This window comes from Amblyomma maculatum, chromosome 6 (genome assembly GCF_055883805.1).
Source record: "Amblyomma maculatum isolate TAMU_Amacu chromosome 6, ASM5588380v1, whole genome shotgun sequence".
In the NCBI taxonomy this organism is placed as follows: Eukaryota; Metazoa; Arthropoda; class Arachnida; order Ixodida; family Ixodidae; genus Amblyomma; species Amblyomma maculatum.
Genome location: NC_139349.1, coordinates 111,939,834 through 111,963,927, shown reverse-complemented (window position 1 = coordinate 111,963,927; position 24,094 = coordinate 111,939,834). Strand labels below are relative to the sequence as shown.

Below are 24,094 nucleotides of genomic sequence, written 5' to 3'. Positions count from 1 at the left end.
TGCGCAGGACAACGCGCTGTGTAATCACGCTCTCGAACTTGTTTGCGAGGGAGGGAGATGCTTGCGTTCTGAATAATATGGATTTCACGGGGTTGCGGCACTTGAAGCTTTCTTTATCTGGCGTGCTGTCACTGGCGCGCCGTGTGCCATGTGCACAGACGAAATTTATGCGGAGAAGAAACAGGCGCTAATTGCGCGTAAATGAATGACACGGAGATAAGCGTGTAAGTTTAGAGGAATCGTATGCGGCACACATGATGCACTAACCGAATGCGCTTAACTGGCCTGGAGACTAACGGTCTGGAATGGCCTGTCTTGAGTTCGCGGCGAACTGCTTCCAAACTCACAACCATTTCTTTTGCTCTGTAAGAGGGCCCTCCTCCGTACATGGAGGGGGCTCTCAAATGCCATGTAGGGGGCAACGCCTCCACCCCTGTAATATTGGCAGTAAATGTTTCTACCACTACCACCACAACAACCTCACTCGCAACCACACTCACAAGTTCACAATCACCGATTCTAAAGGCGGTGCTTCACCGCACGTTTTTCGTTCCAGCACTTTCTTAATTTTCTCCTCCGACCTATACTGTATACCGAGTACTGAACAGGCAGCTAGTTGTGAGATTGTGACATGTACGTACCCTAGAAATAGTGATCTTTTTTCGCTTTGAAAATGAATTCGGCGTAATTTTATTCGTGTTTTTCGATTTTATTTTTCCTACGCGTAACCAAGAATTAAAAGTGTGCAGACTGCGCTTTTGGTGCTACGGAGCAACGCACTGATCATGCCATGTTTGGCTTGTGTGCTAAAGCTACGCAGAAACAGCGTGTTTTACAGCGACTATAGCGAACTCCGTAAACTTTGGAACAGGACGTATATGCAGATGGGCTAACGGAAATATGTGTCTGTGAGTGAGGGGGGGGGGGGGGGGGGATTAGAAAGTAAAGCTCCGCCAAACGTAATACGACGCTTGAAACCGGGTCGTACACGGCGTTGCGCCGTTGTTATTCATAAGCGCGCACAGTGGATAGACGCAGTCACGCATACATATTCGCTGACTTAATTATTTAATCATTCGAATTACAACCCTCATCGTCTGGCGCAGGTCAAAATCGAAACGTCCAGACTCGTTTGCGTGGGTCCTTCCGGGGTGCGCCCATTAATTGAAAGGAGGCAACGCCGGGGCGCGGAAGGAACGATCGCGCGAGAGAGCGCGTGCTGTGTGTAACCCGGTTACAAGAGCAGGTTGCGCGGCGACCGCGATCTGGATTGTGCGCCCTTGCCGATTGCGAATTCAATAACTCACTTCCGCGCGCGCCTTCCTCGACAGTTCGAGCACGGCTCAGTAGCGCATTCCAGATCTTCGGGTGAGAGTCGGAATAACAAATGTCGGCACTAAAGCCGCGGGCAGTGGCTTCATCGCGCCAAGGGGTCGAGAGAGGGTAAATCCGCGTTGCTTGCTCTCAGTGTCGTTGGAATGCTGAGCGAGCGCTTCGCACGCCGTCTCTATACCGGCCAGGCACGTGCAGCTGCTTGCATAATAAATGAACAGTTTCATGGAAACCGTGCAGCGTTAGCGGGCTGATGCCAACTAATCAGAGGCTGCGTTCACCGAACAACATTAGAGAGAACGCCTAATCTGATTCCATAATTTTACTTCGAAAACATTGAAACGTTTCTAAACTGCTCAAATGGGTTATGATGGACGTTATATATATCAGAGGGCCATCCGGGTGAATTTGTGCCACCCGAGTAATCTGAGCTTGGGAACCTGTGGTATACGCGGGGCTAAACATCAAATGTGAGCATCGTAATCAATTCCGGAGCACTAACCATGCCTGTAAACATGACAGGGGCCCAGAGGACTCAGATTCCAAAGAATGGTTGCATCTATTCACAAAGTCAAAAAAGAATCTTACAAAAAGTGTTTTTTTTTTTCGTTTTTTTTTTTTTTTTCGAAATGGATTTTGGAGGGATTCGTTCTTAGGGTCGATTTTCTACTTGGCGACGTTTTTTCATAGGAGCCGTTTAGGTGCCTCTTCTTACGGGGACGTTTTTTACATATACCGGCGTTTCAGAATTAATTATTAATTGGTTCACAGGAAGGGTCTCGCGTTTCGAAACCAACTACCTTTGCGCTTTTGTTCAACCGCTCTAATTCAACTTACGTTAGTGATTTTTTTAGTGCCTTTGCAATTATTCGACTTGTATATAATGTTTCAGCAATAATTAACAGCGACGACTTGAGCCTTAATTACAGACGAACCGGACGCCCGGGACGGTGAAAAAGACAAAATGAAATCGGTGTGGTTTTCGACCACGTTGGGATTATCGCGGAAAAAAAAAAAAAAAAAGGCGGTAATCACTGATTAGGAAATTATATTGATCTCCCCCCTCCCCTGGCCCAAAACAAAAACCCTGGCAAATTAGAAAGAAAAGAAAATGCGCTGTGAAGCACACAGCAGAATAAAGCCTGGTAAATGTTCAAAAAACGAAAAGCCAAGTTCAAATCCCAGAGCATATATGGCCAAGTGCATACGCGTTCCTCCGAGCTACTCTGCGCAACCTCGAAGCGAGGAGCAACCAGCTTATCTACAACGGTTGCGCATTGCTACAGAATACTGCAACGAAAAGCAACCCTCCACATTGTATAGTTTCGCAAGGTTCGCGAGAGTGGAGCGGCCCGACACGAAGGAGGTGGTGGTATCGCTTTTTCGTCCTCGAAACTGTGCTCCTTCCGACCGGAACGATTGAAGACGCGACCTTGGTGGAAGGCAACCGGAGAAAAAGTTTCCACGGACGAGTGCAAATTTAAAGCAGGAGACGGCGGCCAAGCAATACGAGATTCATTTACTCATATACCATATTCCGCCTCACTGAACTCTCTCCTTTGACACAATGGAGGTCATTTTTGCAAGACGCGGCAGGCCGAGATGCCGCCCATCACAAAACATGTCTAAGCCTGCAGGCCAGCCTCAATCGCAAAAAGCAGCCGCGCATTTTAGGCGATTCCATCGCGGGTACTGTTATGTGTACGGAAAATTCGAATGCCGGAGCGGCCCACACCTCCCAACTCCAGTTTCAAGCAGGTCCCTCGTTTCTTATTGCTTGTCCCAGTCAAAGATTTGCGCAGTTCAGCGTGCACTGCCCCTCCGCGACATGTTCATTAGGCTGCCCTTTATCACGTCTTTCGCATGGCAGTGGATAGAACAGTGAATGCGAAATCCAAAATAACTGTGCCATTCCTCAATTGCTGATCGCTTTAATTGCTTCAGGTGATATTAATGAAGCGGTAAAAAATTCAGTTCCCCTTGTGTTTTCCTCGTCCTTGGCAGTAGGCTTCTTCAATTAAGTTGCTTCCTTAATGAGTTCTGTGCTAGTCGCTTTGTTGGTTGCCGAATGGTAGAGAGCTGTACCTCACAGGAGCAACTCTGCTGATTTCATTCCCTCCTGCACGTTTACGCGCCTGGATGGCTAACGGATCCAGTACTCACGTTGGTTGCAATAGTAACATGCCTTCACCCTCCACTCTTGATAATATATATATATATATATATATATATATATATATATATATATATATATATATATATATATATATATATATATGTGTGTGTGTGTGTGTGTGTGTGTGTGTGTGTGTGTGTGTGTGTGTGTGTGTGTGTGTGTGTGTGTGTGTGTGAGAGAGAGAGAGAGAGAGAGAGAGAGAGAGAGAGAGAGAGAGAGAGAGAGAGAGAGAGAGAGAGAGAGAGAGAGAGAGAACCGGTTTGCTGAAAGGTTGTTCAACACAGTGTTCGATGCGGTTAAGCTAAACCGACTATACCTACACTAACATGCACAATCTATAGAATATGAATTTCCATAGATAACATCTTACAGCATCAGCATATAAGAAATCGTATCTGCCGTATCTGTATTGCATCGGTGTCACATATATATCTCTGGCAAGCATTCGTTTGGGCAGCGCGCCTAAAATGTCAGCGTTATCTATCTGTAGATAGCTGTTCTCAGCTGTGATCGCAGAATACTCATTTACGCATCCGGTGTACCTTTATGCTGATATTCTTTCAGTTCACAACCATTCGACACTGCAATTTGCCTCGGAGGCAATCAGAAATGCCAATATTCGCGATATTATGCTTTAGGAGACAACGAGAAGAATCGAGCCATTCCTTCTGCCCAGATCGATGCACAAAAAAGAATCAACAAAACATTTTACGTGACTGAATATAAGAACTTCCCTGCGAACGGAGCGAGACAAAGTAACACGAGTATTCTCATGGTTTCCATTGACGAAGACACAATAAAACGGGCCCGTCGGAATCAGTCGAACTTTTAGAGCCGGATGCGATTCTCAGTTCATAAGTAGGCAAGGTCATGAATATGCGACGCTTTCACCATATACACTGTATCTCGCAATGCGTTGCAGAATCCTTAGCCTCGAAATGACGGCTTGGACAATTAAGTGCCCTTTTTTTCACGCGCTGGCGATCAACCACACACTTGTGGAGGCCGCCATAACAGTAATTAGATATAAGGCCACACTTTTCGGTGGACACCTCAACCGTGCCACGGGAACGCGGTGGAGGAGGAAGTGAAAGAAGCAAGAGAGAGAGAGAGAGAGAGAGAGAGAGAGAGAGGGGGGGGGGGGGGGGGGTTCCCTAGTGGAAGTCATCGAAGGGTCCCAAGGACAAACAAAAGCTTGCCTGTACCGACAGGGTACCGCAGCTGTTGGACGATATAGCAAGATACAGGCGTTTTCGCCGACACCATTATTTTCGCTCCCTTCCAGAACGTCCCCAGTTTGGATCGACTGGCGGGAAAATAATTAAATACATTTTTTTTTTTCTGATACATCAAGGTGGAGGTCAAAGTGGTGTGGCCTTGTCGGACAGTCTCCTGCCTAGTTACGCCTCCCAAGACAATAGCTATGTCGTCTTAAAAAAGATAAAAAAATATACATTCTAGAAGTGTGTGATGAGAGGCTAGTTGGTAAGGCGTTCTGAAGACAAAAGTATACGCAGGAGACAGGACACAGTGTGCATCTTTTCTGTCTCCTGTCTCCTGCGTAGTTTTATGCCTTCAGAAAAAAAAAAAAAAAAAATATATATATATATATATATATATATATATATATATATATATATATATATATATATATATATATAACATATTTTCACTAGCATCCCTATAACGCGCACTATGAATGCACACAACACACGTGCGCTTTTTTTACGTTTCGCCTCTATAGAAGAGCGGCCGCCGCGGCCGGAAATGAACCATGCAGGGTACTCCGGGCTCAGTAGCCGAGCGCTCTAACCATGCGTTGAGGGTGCCAAACAGCGCCATCGAGGACATTGAGTGCGGAAGACGGAAGGGAGAGAGGCACCGCTGTGGAGGACTCTAGATTAATTTGGACCACCAGTGGGTCTGTCTCCAGCCGACTGGAAGGCATTGCTAATTGAGTATACTGTCTTATTCCATATAGGAGCTTGCAGATGAAGACACAGAACTCCGTGTTCGGTGAAATGGCTAGCAGTTTCAAAGTCGTCATGAATTCCGATGAATACGCGTGACAAAGAAGCACAGCATGCGCCAGAAGAAGTGATTAGTAAGTAGGTGCTGCTGAAGGGAAAGTTAAACCCTCGCCCCAGACCACGCTTGGGGCGGATTTATGGGTGCATTGACATCATGAAGTACACGGCTGAATGGCATTTCACCTCCATGAAACCGAGGCCGAGAGGAGGCTCGGTTCGAACCTATAGGTGACCTGACTCCTTAGACGAGCGCCCTATGACCACATACCACAGCGGCGGGGCGGGTCCATTCTAACCATGAATTGGACTTCATTCGTGATGCACACATATGGTTCGTCATATAGTCGTTATCACTGGTTTTTCCATATATAAGTATATAATTTCTCGCTTCTGACGATGGAGCGCCCCCTCCTTCCCTCTTTTCTTAATTTTTGATATGTCCTGACACTGGGAGACGAGGAAGGGTGAAATAAATTTTTATTTACATGATCCATATCAATCCCTGAAAAAAATGAGAAGGGTTCAACGCTGCTGAACCGAATGTGGAGCGAAAGCTTTAGCTGCGGATGACCGAGCGTTCTTCTTCGCGGCTGTTCAAAGTCATTCGTGACTGCGGCCACGGACTACGCGTCGGGCCGAAACCTGGCGTAGTATTGCTTTCGCAATAAAAAAATCTTAGTGGCGGCCGCCGCACCTCGCCTCCCGTTGGCGCTTCCACTCCCACCCTCCCCGCCTACTAAATCGGCCCATGGGCCGCGCTCCGTGCGACACCGCTAGCGCTCGCTGTTTCTCCGCGCGCGTCCTGTCCAGCAGCCTCCCGGGAGGCTGTGGTAGCAACTACGGCGGCCACCCTTATCAGCGCCCGCAATCGCGGGCATCCGACACACGCCGAGGCCTTCGGGTGGCAGAGCGGTGGGGGACCCCGATAACGTCGAAGCTGCGGCGCCGATTACGGCACCCCGCTCGCAACACGGTCACCCGCCCGGTCTTACAACCGCGCTCCTCTGGAGACACCGGCCCAGACGTCGCTGGCCGCCGCTAAGCTAGCGGGAGGTGAACGGCGAAACGAGTGAGAGGACGACTTTGGGAGCGCCTGCCACAAGCTGTGCGCGCACGCGGGCAGCACGCACATCCGAAGACTCGCGCGGGGCGTCATTTGAAGACCCAATAAAGCGTGCTTCCCATACTAATCGCCGGCGGTGGTAAATTGCCGGAATGCCTCGCCAAAACTGAGCAAACAGCGACACCTATCGTACTCAAGTTTTCGTCACGTTCCCGTTGGTACTCCTCTGGCAAGTCGTCTATGTAGATGTATACACGTGTGTGCGAGGCCGGAAGCATTTGTATACCGCTGCTGCCTGCTGTTCAGGCGGCCTAGTTTTGTTCCGGATTTCCAAGGCGAACGAAATAATTGGACGCTGTTTCCTTGCGACAGACAGCTGCTGTAGTGAGTGACACGCACCAAAAAAACGTAACCATACGACTGCCTCAATCCTTTCGGAAACGTTTCCCGAGGAGATTTATATGTCATATATGTCGTCGGAAAATGCCACCTGAATAGCAACCGCACTTTTGATGGGTGTTACAATAAAAACTCTTTGCACTGCTATTTTTTTCATCATTCCAACAATTTAATACGTGTGCTTTCTTGCTTACTGTACTTTTTTTCTCGGCCCGTGTTCTTGAGGAAAAAGACTTTTTAAGGCCACGTAATGGAAACTGCAGGTACGAGGGCAGAAAAAAGATAGAACGAAGCCCACCAATAAATCGACTATACGGAGAGCACAATGCCAAAGCATTTTATTAGCACGTATACAGTTACTAACTGTAACTGCAAGCTCTTCCCTTGTCGTGCAGCGAATACTTCGATGACTTGAAACTTGGAAACTCGCATTTTTATTGTTTGCTACCGAAAAGCGAAGCTGCGGCGAAATCGGCACATACTAGACACGCGTACGTTATGCATAGCGTCTGTGTTCCTGAGGTTCCATTCTTGCCGTATACACGTGAGTATCAGAGGCAGTGGTGGGATAGAAGAGCGTGGATGAGCTCACCACTCCCTCTCCAATAAGTAGTAGACGATACAGGCTTCCCAGGAAGTGTGGCATAAATGATGTAGTGCGATCTAAGACGTCTCGTGTGGGTGCGCTCCTAAAACAAATGAGCACCAGATTAGTAGTCTCTCGAACAGAAATGTAGTCCGGGTAGTGTATGTGTGATGTGTGAGAGTGGTTATGCAAACACGACATTTCCAAACATACCTGCTCTATTTCTCTCTCTTATACGCAGGCCCCTGAGGCCAGAGCAAAGTTCGCGAAGGAAATTTCCGAAAGCGGAATATTTTTGGTGGCATCGGAGTCTTCCACCATAGGATTTATATGTATACGATACACGGGACCGATAGCAAGCTGCGCGCATATAGGCCACGAAGCTGACGCGTTCATGCATTTCTTACCGATCAGCCGTCCACGAACGGCTGGGCATGCCAGTGGGGCGAGGCTACATACGTACAAAGACGTGTTGACACCCTCCACACCCACGGTTCCTCACGTTTTTCAATTAACGTCTGCCTAACTTTTAGTACTGCAGTGACTATAACAAAAGCAGATAACTAAAAGGAAGCTGCAGCTGACTTTTAGTTATCTGCTTGCAGGACATCACTTGCATGCATATATGTCCCCAGGCTCAGCTCACCATTTCGCATTGTGCTACAGCAGCACGGGGAGGAGGGGAACTTCCAGACATTCAATGCACCCGTGTCCGCGAATGGCTATTCCCGAGAGGCTGTGCCGGTTATTCGAGGAAGCGGCGAACAGCTTCTGGCCCACGACTCCGCGCGCATTAGCGCAAGAAGTGCGGCGCCAGCAGTCTCCGCGCTACACAGCGTCTCGCTCGATCGCACGGTGCAGGGCACGCCCGGCAGCTGCAGCACGAAACGCTTTCATATGCGCCGGAGACAGCCGCACAATGGGGCATTACCGGCCGATTCCTGCAACCTGGCCACCGGAACGATCGGCCGCGCGAGGCACTTCGACGGGGCAGTGCCGAGTATACTCCCTCCCCAGAAGATGATGCCCGGCTCTTCTCGCGATAGTCGCGTCCCGCCTGCCGAGGTATGCGTGCAGCGGCGCAACGCGTGCGTTTTTATTCGCGGACGACGCTGCTGTCAGAGGCGAGCAGGCACCAGTTCCATATGCGATCGCTCAGCGCACGCATATGCGAATCTTTCGAACTATACAGAAAGCGTAATTTAACGCTAGAACTCTGGCTCGAGAGTGCAGTGTATGGGGTGGCGCAGTGGTTACGGCGCTCGACTACTGTTCGCAAGGATGCGGTTTCGAATCCCGGCCTCGACGGCCGCTTTTCGATGGAGGCGAAAAGCAAGGCGCTTGTGTGCTGTGCGATGTCAATGCACGTTAAAGAACCCCAAGTGGTCGAAATTTCCGGAGTCCTCCACTACGGCGTCTCTCATAGCCTGAGTCGCTTTGGGACGTTAAAACTCCACAAACCAAACATTTGTACGCAGGCGTTTCTGGCTGCTTGGTTTTCTCGTTCTCTGCCTACTTGCTCTGCTGAAGCGTCCATGAGAAGCTGCGGGATCAAAGTTCGGCCGCTGCGGCTACATCCATAACGCTGATAATTTGATTTTAATATGTAAAAACTACCTTGGCTACGTAGCACAACGTGCTTGGTTTGCTCAAATGTATGACTCATTTTCCAAGCGTTTCACCCTCGGAGAAGCCGAGCACAAGGCCAGGGAAAGAGAACTTGTGCGCACCGGAGGACTGCCGAGAAACAATCCCACACCTCCAGCGTGCGAGGCTGAAGTACCCTTGTTCGGACGCCAGCCCACGCAGGCGTGCCCGGAAACGAGGCGGCGCACAAACTAACCCGATATCTCACACACCGGGCTGGAGGAGTGCCACCGGAGCAAGGCAAACAAGAGGATCTGATTAACTATAGCGAAATAACAACGCACTACAGACTGTGCAGGATGGTCCTACCACCACCAGACCCCACGTTAGGCTAAGAGGAAGCAATAACATGGAGAAAGTTACAGACAAATACATACCCGAACCCAGTTCTTGTCAATCATATATGACCGGAAATACGATCAGACCTATGTTCATTATGTAAGGAAAGGGGACAACTAAAAATATAACTAAAGACACCCGGAAGACCATTCTGCGAAGCTCAGACCCAAGAGCCCAAAGAGAAATTGTTCGACTGGCCGAAGATGCCGCCAGGGTCCAAGAACTACCGGCCTGCAACTAAGGCGACAGACCTTCCGAAGAGCGGGAGGGTCACTCTGTTGGACCAATAAAAGTTATCTTTCTCTCAAAACACAGGCCGCTGGTAGAGGCGAAATGCAAATGACTCCCTTCTGCTGCGTGACGTCAGTGAGTGCTAAAAAGAGTGGCTACTGAAACAGTTTTTATCACATTGAAGCATATCTGCCTGCAAAGGAAAATCGTGAGTGCAAACTTTGTGTATTCATTTAGAAGTAACCAAAATAAGCGCCATCTGTATGGGGAAAATCTGCGGTGATTACTTTTCACTTTCCGAGGTTTGGGGGAAGGAGCGGAGGAGCGTTCGCTGCATCGCTCGCATTTCGTGTCTGTTTTATTCATCACTGCAATGCGTTATTTCTCTCTCACACATTACGTTATTTCTCTTATTTTCCTTTGTTCACTCTTCGTTCGCTTGGTACTGGTCTCTTTGCGCTGTCTGTTTTGCTGGCTTTTTTATTTGTATGCTCGATGACAATCATCAAACTGCACACACGTGCTTCTTGGCTTTGTTTAACCCACGCTTAAGGTTTCTCTCTGGTGACAGTCTGTGACCCACTTCAAACAGCTTGTTTCTTAAGGCTTTATAGAATATATCCATAAGCGAAATTTTTCCCATGAGTTGCGCACCGATGAAGTATATAAGTATTACAGGCCCGCTCTCTCGTAGAGCTCCTCGCACAACCACTGCGTACTTTCTGCTAGACGGCAGCCGTAATCTTTCCCGCTATAGTCCCATAAGCGCCAAGAGCCCGCTTAAAATTTCATGAACATGGGCATGTGATGCTTTTAGACCCATTAAGACCCATAATAAAGGGATGCTCTATATCTCAGCGCAGCATCTTATGCAAGCGTCTACGATTCGCCGGCGCGCCTGACTAGTCGTACGCAAAAAATTTCGCGGACAGTTAAGCTCTGCCTTTAAGGGTATCAGCGGCAGCATTAATAGCTCCCACCTGCGGGATCATCGTCCGCGTTCATGCTCCTCGATACCATTACTGTTAGTGGCTATAATCCCTTAATCTGTGCCTGTCTAACATGTACAGTACTCACGGATTGAAATAGGACATTCGGAGCGCGTGGCCGTCGCTGAATGCAAGGCAGTGTGGTAAACAGGCCGGCTTATTGGCGACCGGAAGGAGCAGTTCTGCTTCTTAGATGTTCTCCCCCTCGCGCTATACCACAATGCAGCATCTTGGTTCCATGAGCATCCCCGGGCGGCGCTGCATGCAGCGACGGCCACGCGCTCCGAGTGTCCTATTTCAATCCGTGAGTACTGTACACATCACTGTACAGTTGTAAACCAGACAACACACATACGTCACAGGGACATCCGAGGGATTCCGATTATGGGAGATTCGGATGTCAGAGAAGTCCCACAAATATCCTCAAAACATCCCAAATGAAACAAGAAGTGACTTCCTCAGGACGTCCCAAACAATACCGAAGTGGGACATGTTAGGGGTGTTTTAGGAGCTTATTGGGACATTGCTAAGGAGATTTTCCTCTGCTTGTTATTCTAGGCCCTGTCCTGCAGAGGCCTCGTAGAAGCATGAAATTATATGTTCAAAAATTGTTTCCAGTTCTCAAAATAAATCTCAGCTCAGGTTGGTGTTATGAGCAGACTCAAGTTGCCACCTTTAATCTGTATTGGGACAATTAGGGCAGGGATGATTTGGGAAGAATTGGAGGCAGAGTTGAATTTCATCGGGAAAGGTCACTACGCTGAAGTTGACCATTCTCAACATTTCCAGTTTTAATTATTTTGAATTGAACTAACATTTAAAAACGTATATAATAATATTTGGCTAAAAACATTTTACGCACTCGATGAAAACCCATGTGCAAAGCAATATTCGGGGGCGTTGAAACTGCATGCTGCAGCCTGTACTATACACGTTTTCTGCATTGCCTATATACTGGGTGTCGCATACTATGCACAATAAACACACAGCGGTAACTTTGCGGTTCTTGCGAAATTACACACACAGAACTTACGCACATTTTGCAAATAATAGAAGAGTCACAATTTGGAGACCACCGCACTGCTTAAGCACTTCTATATACACTCCACAACAAGGGTGTCCTGATTATGTGCAAGAAATAGACTGCATACGTGCAAAGCTATATAAAATAATCTCTTGAATAGTTATATATTTTGTTAGTAGTACAGTTAACCAAGGTCACATGCCACATTCTGTTAATTGAGCCTCTTCATTTCTTTGTAGACAATAAAAATAAAGCCATTAGTTAGAGCTGGTTTGTGACGTTCTTCGGAGAAGTTGGGCGCCACGTGCTAGTTGGGCACCACGAAGTTGTACCCCGTTATAATTGGGCGCCACGTTTAACTGTTGCAATTGACGTATGTCCTTTTTGAGAACACGATTCACATTGAACCTTACCTCTCATATCTTGGTAGGCTGCATGTAATGCAGCATATTTCGTGACCCTCTTTTATATATTTTCCAAAGGAACCAATTCCCATGCATCAGCTAATGCAGTTATGAGCTTACATTCGCTGTTCATATGCTCTGAAAAACCACAATGAACAATCAGTTGTAACCCCCCAACATAGACTCTTGGAAAAGCGCAACTGAAATTTAGTTAGCAACTGTTGAGTATCGTAGCAGGGACGGCGCCAATTTCTAGTTATAGTGGTGACCAGTATGTCTTGTGTTTTTGACATTTCAAGCGAATTTGTGTGGTTCTTGTCCACTCGCTTCCATGCGACAGGGTGCATGATCCCTTAAAACTGCCCTGGAATCTACTTAGTACGGTCTTATAAGAGGACAAGTAAATGAAACGTCCCACGGAGATCTTTCTTTGGAGGTTCGAACATAGCCCAGAAGGGAGCTCGCAGGGACGTCCTGCGGGTTACCCTGTTAGAATGTGGGATGTAGGGATTTAAACGGGACGTCCCTGGGAGTTGGTGTGTTGTCTGGGAAGCTAACACATCATGTGCAAGGCCGCCTGACACAGGTATAAAGCCACAGCTGAAAGGCAAACGGGGCGATGCGAAGCGATGTGTACCGAGGCGCCTCCACCGTCCCCGCCTGGTATGCCACCCAGCGACCTTCCTTCTATGTTCCATGCATGTAGCCTGGGATATTTTCCACTTAGGCATACCTGGTGCGAATAAAAAAAGCTATGTACGGCGGTGTGCCGACAAAAGCGTCAAGGCGGCCCACGCTCGTGGGGACGTGGCGCAGATAGTAGTGCCCACATTCTTCAGCGTGTGCCCGCCGCACGCGTACTGCGGCAATAAACGGCGACGCCGCGAAGCCACATCAAGCGGGCCTGCTTGTTTACCGCCGGCAAGGCGCGCGCCGCAAATCAAGGGAGGTAAAGCTGTCAGCGACTTGAGCGCCATACAGGGCGTTTTTTATCAGCCTTCAGAATTCGCTTTGCTGCGCCGGAAAAGGGGTTCGTCGCCGAAGGTATACGCCAGACACAGTAATGAAAATATGCGCGTGGGGGATATATATACACTTCTCCCATCAGTGGCAGGGCGATCGCTGCGCGATGGTTGAAGGCCTTCGCCCGAAGGACGTCTGTCAGCCCGCGTCGTTTATACGGCATGTCGGAGACGATTAACTGCGTCGTCCGAAGGGCGCTCTTAGCTGTCAGCCACTGGGAGGAAAGGGGGGAGATGCTTCGATCCATGTCCTGGCCGCTTTGTTTATTTTTATTCATTTGTCTACTATAGCGGGAAGGCAGCTCCTCTCACATAACAAACATATCTGGTGGACGAACATCGTCCGGAAAAGGCAAGAAGGAAGCAGAACGCCCACACCAGCCTGCTGCTAGAGGGTGTTATCAGTGCTTGAAGAGAGTATACTTTTCTTACTTTTCCATCAAATGTAGGAATTTGTATGCACAAAGAAGACAAGGATAAACGCAGTAACACATATCATGTACGCAGCGCTCTTTTGCGGAAGCATCTGGCTCTAAAGAAAATGAACTCACCCGAACGAAAGTTTTAATTGACCGCGTTCATTTTCCAGTCTCACGATAAGCTTTCAGGCATAGATCAGTTTTAAAAACAAAGGAGCGAACTAACGCTTTGTCTAGGAACGAGAGAGCGACGCTGCCTGCTTTACCTTTTTTCTTTTATTAGGTATAGGTATAGTGAGAACTGGGGGATTCATTACATGTGATAACAGATAGGCCATATTGCCGAATATTATTTCCTTAGCAGCTGCATCGTCATACACTATAATTGTAATTGATGCATTGCCGGAACGCGGTGCGGATAACTGAAGCTTCAAGCCGCGCTGCTTGCCGCAGAGAAAAAAGAGAGCTTTGGTTCAACCTGGCCTAAAGCATTGAGGTGCGGTTAAGGTAGCGCGGTTACTGCTTGACAAAGGTGGACATTTGAATTGAAGTTAAGTAAGATCGGACGTAAAACGAGTGAAGAAAGTCCAAGTACAGCATTCCTCGAAAAGACTGCAGGCCTCAGGATTGTCATTCGGGCAGCGCGATTGGGGCTCCGAAATGTACAAATGTCCGCTTGGGAAAGAAGAGTGTTGACGTTTCCTCCCTCGGACTTTCCAAGCTCTAGGAGACTGAGCCGTACGTTCACAACGTCGAAACGAGCGACAAAATAAAAAATAAAAGAGAACTGCATGCTGCCCTTCTACCGCGTTTCAACCGGCCCACGCAAAAAGAAGACACAAAGGTTAGGCGCAGACCTGTTAAGTGTCTGACCTTGACTCGGGACACGAGCTTAATAAAGTTCACATCTTACCAATGCCTAAACAGCGCAAATCTATTTCCAGCCGGGCGCTAGTCTACATCTTTAGTCGGTTCCAATCTCGCAGATGCGAAAACATAATCATAAAGAGAAGAAAAGATCGACTGGGGGGGCTGCTTCCAGACGGCGGATAGCTCCATGTCCCGGCGCGCACACGAGAACGATTGAGACGGAGGCGCGCACACTGACACACACGCACAGACGCGTGCTCTCGGGGGCGTAACCGCGGTCTGCGCCGGAACTCCCCTCCTCATATGCTCCCCCTGCGCGCATGTCGCCCCTCGACATCTCTCGTCGCGGTCTGGCTGCTGTCGGGAAGAGGAGAGCGGACGATTACACGCCCCTCCATCTCCTGTCCCACAGTCGGTCGGTCGGAGCAAACAGTAAGCCCCCCCCCCCCCCCCCCCCCCTTCTTGAATACACACAATCTCGAGAGGCCCCATTGCAGCCCGATGAAAACGTACCAGTAACACCAACTCGCGCGAGCACAGCACAGACGTCGCTTGCTTGCCGCTCGACTGCGCTGCCGTCCGCAGTACAGAGCCCGGTCTTTTCTTGTCCTCCCACGCACGCGGGAGCTTTTACAGCTTCGCTTCAAGGCGACGACGAGACACTACGTGCGGCCGGAACACCAGACACACGCCCTCTGCAACGCATGCACACGACGCGAGCGCAGCTGCTGGAAACCGTCTGGGAAACCGCGTGGGCCCTCCTGTGTACCTGCCTGTCATCTTCCGTGAACATGCGATGCTAGATGGGTAGAGAAAGTCTATTGCCTCATCTACCGTCCTAGACCAACCATGATCACGATGCTCATTGAAGGCATGCGTGATTCACTAAAAATACCAAACAAAAAGGCGACTGTAAGATGCAAAAAAAAAAATTGAAAAAAATAAGCGGCGCTCTTCATGATTCATGTGCATGCATCCACACGAAACGCGATTCGATATCCGCGTCACAATGCACGCGCACGTTCGGCGGCAGTGGGCTAAGGAAAAAAGTAGCCGGAGATAACGTAACATAGGGACGCACACCATCATCGGTGTGGTCACACTGACACTAAAGGGAACACAGTTGACAGTACCTCGTAAACTGGCCAAAAAAGAAAAAGAGAAAAAGTCTCTGCGAGTCAGGTACCATGGTTCGGGAATACGGTGAAGACATATGGAGGAGGGCATAGGTAAATGACAGGGTGCCTTTTTTCCTCCAGTGCAGTGGGCTGACGACGATAATGACGACAATTTACGTGGTCAGATCGATAAATACCGATTACGAAAACTCCTAGACATAGCGCTCTCAGAAGCGCCAGAGGCAACCACACTGAGTCTATCCTTTGGTCCAGAACCAGAGGCAGCATGCGTGGTGTTAGTCCAGCCTTGTCTGTGCCACGTGACAGATCAGGTATATTCTTGGGGGCGTGCACACGCCTCTTCGAGCCACTTGCTCACCGACTAGCGCATCAAGCTAGGAGTACTTGGTTGCGGCACACGACGACTTCAACTACCCCTGTATGTATGCTTTGGCAGTTATGTGCTAAAAAAAAAAAAAAAAAAAAAAAAAAAGCGCCAGCGTGCGTTAGCCTCTGTGTTACGGAAAAATGTTCAGTAGAAGGTCAGCGCACAGATTACACAGCTCGTGCGAATTCAACCCCTTAGTTCGCAGATTCCGGTCTCCCTCCTGTTCCGATAGCAAAGGTGGGGGTTGGCAGTAATGGGATGGTGACGGGTGGCACCTCTGGGATTTGAGGGCTTCATTCACTCGCCGGGTTTTCACATAAAGAGAAACGTTTTAACAATCGAGACACACACAACACCGACACTTTCGACAAGTGCCGCTAACTTGAGTTGAACTATGCAAAATCACTTGGCTGTGTTTCACAAGAACGCCTACTGCAATCGCAGTAGCAAAGAAACGAAGGACGTAAGCTTCGGCTAGGAGAGACTACGTCATTATCGCGCGCTCATCAAACGTGGTCATCTGGAAACGACCTGCCGAAGAAATATACGAACTCCCGATCTCCCCGAGAGATTGTTACGGCGATCCGATCCGCGAACTCGTGGGGCAGCGGGACAAGGGGCCCGATCACCCATCGGCACGCAAGAGTCGCGCCGCGCGGCCGCCTGGGGCAGTGCTGACGCCTCAATTGTAAAGCCCCTCTCTACTCCCCGGCCGTCGGCATGCCGAACAGCCTGCAGCCAAGTAACGAGACTGTCGTTGAACTATTTGACTAGGGGGCACAGTTCCGCCGGTATGTCCGCGCGAGGTGACGACAACGACAGCGCGTACGAATAAGGTAATTGCACAAAGTGCCTGCGCGCACGAACCTCAAGTTTAATGGGGTCAGATGCATTATCGAACGGTTGTGTACGATACACTCGGGACCTCGTTTACGGCTCTGTTCAAACAGCAAACGGAGACACGAGAAGGCTAACCTCCGAGAGGCTGCACGATGGGCACGGTGTTTAGAACTGCGATATAACTTCGAAAAATAGGACAAGACGAAAGGAAATTCTCGTTTCACGTTTCTCGAAGCCAGCGTATAGGTTCAACATCGCGCTATAGTCGCACAAACTAGGCTCGTTTTATGCAGTGTTGCCCGACCGGCTTTCTTGGCACTGAACAGCAGCGTAATGGCGTAGGCATGCAGACGGCTCGCAACAACCACAGGCGGCCTCGACCGTGTGATCTCCACAACGGATGAGCAGACGGCCGCTCAGCAGCACAAGCGGGATCACGTAAGAGATGAAATGATGCATGCATGTAGTACATCACGAACCGCCAATGTCTAGCACAAAGGCGTGCGAAGGTTGGCCCGCGCGCTGCTTCTCGAAGTCGAAAGCAGAGCGATGTATATATGCGCCGGTCACGACGGCGTCGTCCATTAAGAAGGTTGGCCTTAGCGATTCGAGTATGAAGCACGGCCGAATCGCAAGAATCTCGGTCTGTTTTGTGACGTAATATACGAGGGCTTTTTGCTTTCTGGAAACCAAAGGTCCTAGGAAAATTAAAAAAAAAAAAGGCAAAATAGTGCTTGCCGTGCTCTGAGTTAGCGAAGAGCATGTCTGGGAGCTGCAGTATGACCCCAGCTCATTTCTCGCGCAATATCTTAGGCGTTGTTTCCAGATAACGGTTACGAGATGCTATTTCAATTCACATCAATACATTTTATTTGTCCCTCACTAAAAATATATCAGCGCCTAGAGCCGTTCTGGCTATGCTGTGGCTTGCCCGGCAACCAAATGGGCATTCTGAGCTGAGAAAATTGCATATAAATATTTTCCTGACCCGTGATGTGTACACCAAAAAAGATTCTGTGACCGTTTTTTTTTTTTTTTTTTTTTTTTTTTTTTGTGAATAGCGACAAGCCCAGCCTCCATGGGATTCCTGCGTAAATAACAGCATTGCAGCATACAGCAGTGCCTGAGAAATCAGGAAGCAATGGCAACAACAACTGCACGAATTCTGCGTCGTTTTCTGGCTAATGAAAGTACTAGTTTCAGTGTGACCACAATTAACGCCGTTCACTATCGGTACAGGCAGATCTCCTTTGTCCTCAGAGTTCTATACACGGCATAGCTTACAACGCGTGTCCCATAGACTACTCCGCATGCATATTGGCAACACCCCTCTCACACGGTTGGACGCCGTCCGTCGGAAGGTAGCAGCCAAAACACGAACCAAAACTGGACGCCGCATCACTGACCTTGGTCCAGAGAGGACAGCAATTAACACCCGCACGTATCGCCATACAAATATGCTCCCGGACAAAAGGTGCCTGGAGCAACTGCGCAGTTAGAAGCCGTGCTACGAGACGTGCTGTCTCCTCATGAAGCAAGCGTGCGCCGAACACGGCTTCCCAAAGAAGTTCGAACGCATTTCTCTCTTTCCATCTCTCGGTTATACAGGCGATGCGCGCATAATTACCCGCGAAGACGAAGCCCACTTTTCGCGCAACGAACGCATTGCTCGCCTGACAGGGCAGTCGCATTGGAAAGCTGCCACCGGGCGCATTTCCGTAGCCTGTACGCGTCGATGATCACGCGAGGACAATCACGGAAAAGAAAACGGTCCTCCCGGACAGACAATCCGCGCGCGTCGGTTGCGTGCGCGGATGTATGCGCCGCGCGACAGCAGCGGCCTTGGAGAAAGCCCGCACGGAGCGACGTAACGTAATGCCTCCGTGTCGACCGACAGCGAAGCAGACCTCCTGCTGCAGGAAATTACCTGCGGCAGAGGCTCCTGCCGCACATGGCAGCCTTCTCGTCCGGGTTCTTCTCGACACAACACTCTATGCGTTTTTGAGCAGCTCAACAGTGTGCATGACGAGCCTCGTGCTATTTGAAGTTAGTAACTGTGCCAAGAGGAGGGCTTGATAGACTCGCGAATGACTCGCATTTACGTTGCCGTGCATTTCTGGCGCGAACAGTGCATGGTGCACGGACTGCCAAATCGATTGGTGATTGGTCGGCGCCTCACAACCAGCCGCCGATAACGACAGACAACTCGCAGGTGAATTAGATTTGCGAATCAGGACATCAGATACTGCTGATAAAGCGGAGGAGAGGGAGGTCCGCGACAACAGAGCTGGGCTTAAAAGTGAAGTCGGGTCGCCGCCGAGTCAGCACTCCAAGCCGGATATACGAACACTGGAGTGAAAGCACCCGATTATTCTTTCACACTGGCTCTAACTATCTGGTAAGGGGGTCTTATGGTGCTCAATTCGGCACGCTTCTACAAATTCCGTCGAGTTAGGAGATGAACCTGCGCAGGGCGCACGCAACTTTCTGCCTTACACCATGCTCCACCGTTTCTGACTACTTCACCGATTGATACCCCCCCTCTCGTCACCGATGACGTTGTGGTCCCGAACCTTGCATGCTGGAAAGCAATGCGCCGATATGTATCAAACACGAACGCTCACGAGGTTTCTACGGCGCAGGCCTCGGAGTGAACATTCGAAAAGGTTCCCAATTTCAGGTCTTTACTGGCGGAACGGTAGCCACGATGAAGACATGGCGGCGAAGACTGCCCACAACGTCAACTGGAAAGCGCGTACACTTCATACGCAAACGTAACCAACTGGTCCTAACCCTCGTAATACATTCCAGCTAGAAGCTTTTCAAGAATCCATACCACTCCGAAATTAAGATCAACCGTGGTTGTATAATCACTGCTATCCTATCGCATTCATTGCACGAAGCTATAATCGTTCCACCTAATTTCACTTATTTTGGGATTGCGTGTGCCGATCCCCACATCCGGGCCATAACCTGCGTACAGAACCAATAGGGAAATGCGAAAAAAAAAAAGAAAAAAAAAGATGGGGGGAGAGGCTTCAGATTGGGTATAGAATCGCTGCATTATACAGGCGCAGTTCCCGTGCTCAATTTAGCAAACCAAATTTTGATACCGCCATATTCCTTCTTGAAGCGCACCCCATTACTATGCAAGCGGAAAAACAAGAAATACCCGCGCTCGCGCAGTGCTCTCCGCGCGCGGATCATTCGGTTCGTTCGGCTGACCGAGGCCCGCCGTCGACGGGCCAAGTTTCTGGGCGTGGTCCCCGCCAGAGCCGGCGCTCCGGGTCGAAGGAAAAGAAAGCCAAGAACTCGCGCTGCTCCCGCTGCCATGGGGATCGAGGAACGCGCGCGCGCCGGTCAGATCCGCAACCAGCGCTGAGACGGCGGCGAGGAGAGAGCGCGCAACCTCCGGCAACTTCACAACAATGGTCACATCACGGCTCTCACGCGACCATGCCAAGGACAGGTGCGCGCCCCCGTTAGTTTGTACGCCGTGCGGATCCACTCAAACGGACCAATTTATGCAAGGATGTAGAGAACTTCAAAATTTTCATCATGCATATTTTCGCAGAACGAAATGTGGTGTGGCACCTCGCAGTTCTTGCACAAAAATGAGACAAAAATGTATATATTTTGTAATGTCTTTTTTTTTTCTTATGCTCACATTTCGGCATCGATGATTTTCCGCCTTATAAATTTGGCATTACAAAGATGTCATCTTCGCACCCCCTCCCTTCCCTCAACCGCATTACTCTTTTCAGTGCCCACTTTCGTGTCGTATCGTCTGTAATGTAGCTATCGTAATGTGTGTGCACGAAAGCCCCCCTTAAAATTAGGCAGGCAAGATTTGATTTTTTTTTTTTTTTCATTTTGTTTCTTCGAGCTCCCACAGCCACTTTTCGTTGAAACGAGGTCGGAGAGGCAAGCGAGTTCCCCCCAAATGACACAACTATACAGTGCCTTTCCTTTCTCCATGTCTCCTCCTTCGTCAGAGTACTACAGACAGAAGGCCTCCATCGTAGTACTGCGTGATCAGGGAGGTTACATAACCCCGTTGCGTGCGATATACCAGTGCACGTTAAGCATCCCTGAGTGGTCGAAGTTATCCGGAGTTCACTAACAACGCTTCTTTTCCTCTTACGTCTTTCACTCCCCCCGCTTACCTTACGGCGCCCACCGAGAAATGATATACTAGTTATTGCGCCTTTCCTGGAAACCATTCTTTCTTTTTCACTTTGTTCAGAACCAACTAGCGATTCGGCACAAATACATAAAAAAAAAATGCAAATACATTTATTTGTTACTCGATGAGTCTGCGATGTAGCAGATATACAAAGAAACGACAATATGCAGAAGTGCGATTTGTCGCAGATGCAGTCCCCAGGCAAGAGCCCGGGTGCCAGTCAGCAGCCTGAATTTACTATTTCAAAGCAGGCAGCACCTGCCGCCGGCGCGCAGCAAAAGCCGTGCGCGAGTAGTTTTTTCACGCTCTCTTCTGCAGACGCGGAGAAGCACGGACCGTTGCGCCCGCGAGGCTCGGTGCGAGAGTTGCTCCTCTTTTGTCAGGAGGCGGTCGCGGGGTTCATTGCCATCGACTCGAGGCGCACAGACAGCCGCAGGAAGTCGTGAGAGACGAAACGCAACAGAGAGCGGCGGCCGTACTGTGGGTGCAGATTGTGCCGGAGAAGCGACAAGAAACGGAGCTCCTAAAGGCATTCCGCATCGAAACTTCGACGGTGGCTGCCCTGCTAACTTCGTGATGCAACCTCGCGCATAAAACTCTACCCCCCAAGTGACTTTAGAGACTCTCTCTCGTAAACGACTGTAATGCTGAAACTGACGCGAAACTGAAGCGATTGTGAAGCTGTAGTTCTTGGTTTTCGTTCGGAGAACTCCACGCTCGTGCTACACCTGCTCTGTAAGAATGAGCCGCTGTTACTGAAACCGATAAAAAAAAGAAAAAAGAAAAAAAAAAAGACAATTGTGTGTGTCTCCGCCGTGCTATATACTTCAATTCACTTGTGCACTCAAAAGCATGCCTGAGATTAATTATTCGACCGCAAAACACGCGGATCGCGATGGTCTGGTATCACGCTGTCCGCGCTAGCGCTGTCAGTCTGTTTCCAAGTGCTTCGATTAATTACGGTCGCTATTACGCAGATGGTACGCGGAAAAGGGAGGCAGACTAAAGACGCGGAGGTTGCAAGAAAATCAGCAGAACTTTTGCTTATTAAATGGCCGTGAGAAACGTGCCTACCTTTCCAATGGGTTTTCCAAGCGATGTGATGTCAATCATAATGCCGAGGGCAAATCCAACTTGTTCACGAGTGGAGAAGGCTTCTATGAACGATCGAGAGAAGAATTCACAGCGAAAAGTTGACGAGGCGAACTTCCTAACTTCTTCAACAAGCCTGCGATAGCCGCACGCGTTCTCCGAGTTTTCCTGGCACCGGGTTACACAAACGACACAAAGTGCACTCAAACAGCTCAAACAACTTCTGCTAGCGGGTGTGGTGTCTGCTTTGAGAGACGGGGCCACCTGGCGGCATACAAAAGAAGCTGTAACGTGGCAAAATTTTATGTCAAACGTTTTGTGTTCTGATATTTAGCATTAAGTATTGCACTTTTTTTGTAGTAGTTAAAAGATTTACAATAATAAGCAAACTGCACAAATGTAACTTTTAAATACCGAAACCAAAACTTAATACATTGTTTTTTTTTCTTTAAAACTACTTAGTTGCCAAAATTTTACTAATTTAAGTGGTAAATTTTTATTAACACAGTTGTTTTTATGGGATTAAAATGCGGTGTGCTCTAAAAAATTTGATAAAAATTGTCTCAACGATTTATCAGTAGATGGCGCCACCACACCGCTTGCTGCTATGAACTTTTGTGCTATCGAATTCCTCACCGCCTGGCGGACATATGGGTTACTATGGTCCCGCGTAGGAATTTTGAACAATTCGGGCGAAGTGTTCGATCATGGTTACGCAAGTATCGCCAGAACCTGTAGCGCGGCAAAAGACAAGCGCCTAGAGCCCTGGATTACCAGCATGAACGCACCCATCGACCCATCGCAAGCAAGCGGACGTCGCCAGTGGTCAAGTTGACCGGCCGAAGCCAACTCGTTCAGTGCAGCGGAGAGCAACTTGCGTGGCGGCAGTGAACTTCAGGCAGGCAGGGCCGCCCGCTTGGCCCTGCTTCGTGCATAGAGGAAAAGAGCGTCCGCTCTCGAGTGTTCACCGCCGCTGTGTCGTTTCGCCGTTTCATTCTACCGGATCACCGGCGTGAACTTGCGGTGTTGGAGTGATTTCGCGTCGCTCAAGAGTGCAGTGTGCGTGCCGTGCATTCCGGGAGGCGGAAGTCCGTTTCACTCCGCAAGCGTCCCGAAAGCAACTCTTGATTGGACGGCATTCCATGATAACAGGTATGTATGTCATGCGGGAGTGCTCAGTTCTCGCCGCATTGAATGAAAACGCCGCTCCGAATGGTAACGTAACGCGCATACAATGCCTTTTCTTTCGAGAGAAGAAGCTTCTCGCGGGATCAACCTCTCACATCCACGGCATATGCTGCAGTGTTTACTACTGAAGCACGCCTGCTTCGTTCTGTGATTGCGCAAGACGATGGAGAGCTGTCCCTCATGAACCTGCGTGTCTGCCGTGTGGGTCCGAGTTGTTGGTTTTTTGATCTGGACTTGTGAACGAACCTTTTAAACTTAGCGTAAAGCGTTATCGAGAACGCACCACCGGCGCAAGCAAAAGAGCATTCATCGCTGCGAGGTTCACCGTAGTGCCCATTTTTGCCACCAGGCGCGGTGAATCGCGCGGTTTTTCGCTCGGGGGCTTTGCCGGTTCGCCTTTTGACACTTGTTGCATGGGTCATAGACGTGTGCCTTGAAGGGTGGACGCATTCGGTGCGCCTTTCAAAGCGTATCCTGAGATGAACTTTAGCTGTTGTCGCAGCAAGGTATAGCAGTTTGTGTGGTTGATGACTCCGACATGGTGTTGAGACCCAGGGCTACAGGGCGCGTTTTTGTGGATTTGTGACGGAGAGATATATACTCAAGACTCAAGTTCACAATCACTGACCGTGGTGCTTACCAACTGCTTATGTATTCAGCATGTAAAGTCTTGACAAAAGATGCCGTCGACCCCGTTCCAAATTTCTGTTCCCAAGAGTGCGGGTTCGAATCCCGGCCTCGGCGGCTGCTT

The 24,094-nt window shown here is 49.3% G+C and overlaps 2 protein-coding genes across 3 annotated transcripts in view; one reads left to right on the top strand and one right to left on the bottom strand.

Annotated features, from left to right (window-relative positions):
• LOC146186603 (coronin-2B-like) overlaps positions 1-22,393 on the bottom strand; it is a 214,930-nt gene extending 192,537 nt beyond the window's left edge. For both annotated transcript variants that reach the window (XM_084607330.1, XM_084607329.1), the window contains exon 1: positions 22,138-22,393. Coding sequence is in view for 1 of the 2 variants with exons in the window: in XM_084607329.1 (XP_084463455.1) it covers positions 22,138-22,176 (39 nt within the window). In the remaining variant the exon portion in view is untranslated. The remainder of the gene's footprint in view (positions 1-22,137) is intronic.
• A 411-nt stretch (positions 22,394-22,804) lies between these two features.
• The window catches only part of LOC146186602 (uncharacterized), an 88,402-nt gene continuing 87,112 nt past the window's right edge, over positions 22,805-24,094 (top strand). Inside the window, exon 1 of the mRNA XM_084607326.1 lies at positions 22,805-23,307. The gene's annotated coding sequence lies outside the window, so the exon portion shown is untranslated. The remainder of the gene's footprint in view (positions 23,308-24,094) is intronic.